The 4489-nt window shown below is 37.5% G+C and overlaps 1 protein-coding gene across 1 annotated transcript; it reads left to right on the top strand.

Moving 5' to 3' along the window:
• Window positions 1-629: 629 nt before the first annotated feature.
• On the top strand, window positions 630-4261 carry LOC142353896 (uncharacterized). The gene is made up of 2 exons (XM_075406125.1): window positions 630-1282; window positions 3065-4261. Exons 1-2 carry the CDS (start codon window positions 817-819, stop codon window positions 4096-4098), a joined length of 1500 nt encoding a protein of 499 aa, XP_075262240.1. The 5' UTR covers window positions 630-816; the 3' UTR covers window positions 4099-4261.
• Window positions 4262-4489: the final 228 nt, after the last annotated feature.

The following is a 4489-nucleotide window of genomic DNA, read 5'->3' as shown; positions in this document are numbered from 1 at the left end:
TAGCTATAGGAGATGGTCCAAAACTGCAAAACTTGTTATTCCTAAATCATCGGAGAATAAAATGACAACGATATTTCTTGAACATAAGTTTCGAGATTTATTGGACCTACTGCTGCAGAAAAAATAAATTTTGTCAAGTGCTGAAGAAATGACTAGGCGTAGAGCTGAAAAGCTAGTCAATTGTTTTCCTTATAGTTTGATAATCCAGAACAGTGCAATCGAAGAACTTGTGTTCAAGTAAACTGTCTTTTATTTACTTATTTTTTTCTCTCGGGGCGTTTCATAAAGCTATAAGAATGTTGCCAAACGTCAACTCCTGTTAGTCTTTATTGAATGATTGAATTCAACTTAATACATTTCGCTATTGTCAAATATATGGGAGCAAAAATTCAGTTCATTCTTTCAAGTTAAGGCTATAGCTCCTTAATTCAGTGAACGATGCTGTCAAATGCGAATATGCGAATATTAAATGCCGCAAGCACAATCTTTTTAGTCGTATTGATTTTGAGTTTGCCTTCATTTTCAGTAGTTTTTAGCAGTATCTACTGAGCATAGAGTTCAATCATATATTAGTTATTTGCAGAAGCCGGATTCCGCATTACAACGATGGTTAATTTATATTTTAATCTTATCAATCTTACTGGTTTAACTTTGATGCTTGGCTTTTAACTTTCTGCAACAATCTGACCTCTGTCGGTGCGTAAAGTGTTCTTTACTTCATAATAGATTTATAGAGCCATTATAGTTCAAAAAATGCACTATATTTGATTTTTTCGCCTCGTAATTGTTATGTAACAAGAACTAGTTATTATTGAAATGAGCAAAGATTGCGAACAAAAATTATTACTCCCATCTCTTGAAGAAAAAAGCGTCCATGACTTCTCAAATGTTAGAGACACGGAGGGCGAAGTTACACGCTCAACCTCACTGTCAGATATAATAGCTGAGATCGAACTGAACCGATACCACATAACAACAATGATTACGGTATTCGTGGGTTACAGTGCACGTCATGCACTTTTGGACATGGCACCAGTGCTTTCAACTAGACTCTATGTCGAGATGGACTTGACTCCGGAAATGGAATCGGCACTGGCTACTGTTACCTTTATTGGGATGACAATCAGTTATTTACTCACGGGTTGGATTGCAAATAAGTTTGGGAGAAAAAAGTGTGTTGTTTGGGGAACAGTCTGGACACTTTTCTGGAATGCATTGTCTGCAGTTGCCTGGAACATGCAATCTTTAATTGTTTTCAGGTTTATGTGGTCTTTCGGTGCATGTAAGTTTTCATTACTTTCTTTTGCAGTTTTTGCGATCCCATTTGTTTGTCAATAAAATACTGGTGCTGGCTTTTTGAGTTTGATCTGGCAAGACGTGCGTACACCAGTTCTGTATCTCGGTCGTCTACACTAGAAAAAGAGACAATGGGTAAAGGGTAAAACGACAGTAAAATATTTGTAAAGAAATTGAATTGATGTAAAACAATGGACATGATCTGAAATATAGATCTGATGTTCACGTCTATTCCATATAATGAAAGAAAACATCCACAAATTCAATCTAGTATATTCGATGCGCTTTGCATGCGGCATCTTGTGATAATCTGCCCGTATCATTTCGTCCCCCAAAAGTAAACAGGACAGTAGATTTAATGTATAGTTATACCCAGGTTGAGGTGTCAGACGGAAATGGCCTCTTATCAGACACAAGTCCAACTCACAGGGTGTGTTTCCAGACCAGAATTCCAGGGTCTGGAAATTGGTTCGATCAAATAACAGTATGATCATAGCTCACTTCGATCTGGAGATGGTCTGATCAGAGCTCTGTTCCGTCTGGTGGTAATGATCAGATCATAGGTGCCTTCGAGCGCACAAAGTTTTATCAAAAGTCACTTCGGTCACGGAATCGTCTGATTGGAGGGGCTTTCGAGCGCACATACATACTTGGTTTACTTTAAACAACTCTTTGACCCAATAGTTTTTCCCTGATTTTAAAAATATGATAAGCAGAAAAGTCGATATCTCCCAATGAAATGCAAACGTTCTTTCTAGGAACGTTCAGCCAACTCTTTGTTTTGGTTTACAATCTACAAACTACTGCTAGTCTGGAATAACAAATTTGTTCACTTTAAGCAACTCGGTGCCTCGGAAATAAAAAAATTCTCTATATTTGAAATTTGAAATATGCGAAAGTCGAAAAGATGGATATTTCCAAGTGACACACGTGTTTTCTTCCACCAATGTTATGTCCACCAGTATTTTTGCTATGCAGTCTACATTCTACTGGAAATCTGAAATAACAATTTGGTTTACTTCAAATAATTCCTTATATGGATAAAATTTCTCTATTTTTGAAATTATAATAAGCAAAAAAGTAGATATTTTCTAGTGAAATATGAACTTTTTTGCAGGAACGTTTCGTGAAATATGAATATAGGAAAGATAGAGGAGTACTATTTTTGATGCTTTAGACATATACCAGTAGTTGTCTTTGATCTCAAAATGGCTCACATATTTTCTTGTGACTATGAAACTCATAAATCGTCTGGTCATCATGCCCTTCCCCTGTAATCACCCTGCATTAGAAAACACCTGGTTTGGGGATGTTCTCATCTGAGGTTACTTCGAGCTGACAAATGCCTGGAATGTGGTCTGGAAAATATCTGTGCACCACGTACGAGGATGTGTAGAAAATGGCCTGATTAGTGGCATTTTTCGTCTGAGATTTTTGATCGGAGATGGTCTGATCATCATAGGCCGCTTCAAGCGCACAATCGTCTTATTAGAGGTCATTTAGACAATGGTCTGATTAGAGGTCAATTCGTCTGGAAAGCGGTCTGATCAGAGACAACTTCGAATGCACTCCGAACGCACACGGTGTTTCGAGAGAACTTTCGTCTGATCAGAGGATACTTTGGTCTGCGATGGTCTGATCAGAGAATACTTTGGTCTGGAACTGTCTGATCAGAATTCTTTTCAATTCTTCTTCAGCCAATTAATGTTGATGAGCTAACGCACGTGCAGTAACATGTATGTTACCCGCAGTGACGTCATCTATTTAGGTTGCACGAGTGCCCTTGATATTCACCTGTGTGAGTTGATGCCCACAAGACATACTTGGCTGGCAATTCTGGCCTCTATTTACGGAGGGGAAGCTATGGGCAAACTTCTCCCATACTTATTAGGTCTAGCACTGTTGGGCGATAAGAATGGAGGAAGTCTATGGCGATACTTCCTTCTGATATTATCAATTCCTTCCATACTTTTCATTGGTCTGGCATGCAAATTTTTGGACGACACACCAGTCTTTTTACAGTCGAAAAAGAAACCAGAGGAGGCTATGAAAGTCTTGGCAAAAATTACAGCGAAGGACGCGGAATGGTCCTTAAATGATATCAATAATGGTGCCAGTAACGATAATGAGACACACGAGGAACATCAGAGTACAAGATGTGTAGGTTCTTGGAGAGAGTTGAAATTCATAACTGAAAACCGATACATTTTACAAAGCTTAATCTGTGTGACATTAATTGGATTTTCGGTAAAATACACAACTTATGAACTTTCCTATATAGTTACGGAGTTAATCTTTTTAAGCGGCCAGACAGAATCGAACTATTGCTCTGGGACGAAAGACAACACATATTATCTACAAAGCTACGATTATTTATTACTTTCTGGTTATATGATTGCTGCTTTTATCGTCAAAGTTTTATCACTCATTCTAGCAAACAGGTTAAAACTGTCTTTGAGGAAGTCAGGACGGGTTTGTCTGGGTGTTTCATTACTTCTAGCAGCTTTTCTTTACTCCTGTCCAGAATACTGGATTGCTTTGATAATTTATGCACTGATTGATGCTTCAAGCGCAGTTATCGAGCTGTACAACTTAATCGTGATCAGCGAATTGGTTCCAACATCTGTCAGAAGTACAATGTATGGGTTGATGACATTCATTATGTATATTCCTCTTGCTTCTACGCCCTACCTCGTTCAAGTTTTAACAAAGAGATCGCAACACTATTTGACTACTACCACTATGTCTTTTATCACTATCAGTTTCATTGCAGTTTTATCGCTACCCGAAAACGGAACCTAATCTACTGACATAGTCTACTGCGTTTTCAGCAAACCACTGAAAATATATCGTGCGATCATTTCATTGAATTGAAAATTATGCTAGTACAAAATACCCTTCTTGTGCAAGGTGTAATTGAAATCTTGACACAATAATTGCTCAATTTACATTTTGTATCATTGATGCAAAAAAGTTTTCATGATCTTGAAATGAAAGTGCGATGATATTGAGAATACTTCAGGATCCATCGGTTTCATATAAAGAAATAGCTCTTTAATTATCCCTAGTTGAAACATTATAATGATACTGTGAAAAATAACCGAAAGGAAAATTTGCCGATTGAAATATTAGCCGAAAAGGATCAGACATAAATTAGTCAGATTTCAGAACACACATATGGGAATGCAAGAAT

The sequence above is a fragment of the Convolutriloba macropyga genome, chromosome 15 (genome assembly GCF_964194025.1).
Source record: "Convolutriloba macropyga chromosome 15, txConMacr16.3, whole genome shotgun sequence".
NCBI lineage: Eukaryota > Metazoa > Xenacoelomorpha > Acoela > Convolutidae > Convolutriloba > Convolutriloba macropyga.
This window is presented reverse-complemented; position numbering and strand designations above follow the sequence as displayed.

What these genes read in the sequence shown, in the direction of transcription:
- LOC142353896 (XM_075406125.1), top strand. Translation starts at nt 817, where the DNA reads ATGAGCAAAGATTGCGAACAAAAATTATTACTCCCATCTCTTGAAGAA. An exon ending in TATGTGGTCTTTCGGTGCAT is followed by an intron (nt 1,283 to 3,064) that starts GTAAGTTTTCAT and finishes TCATCTATTTAG; the next exon opens with GTTGCACGAGTGCCCTTGAT.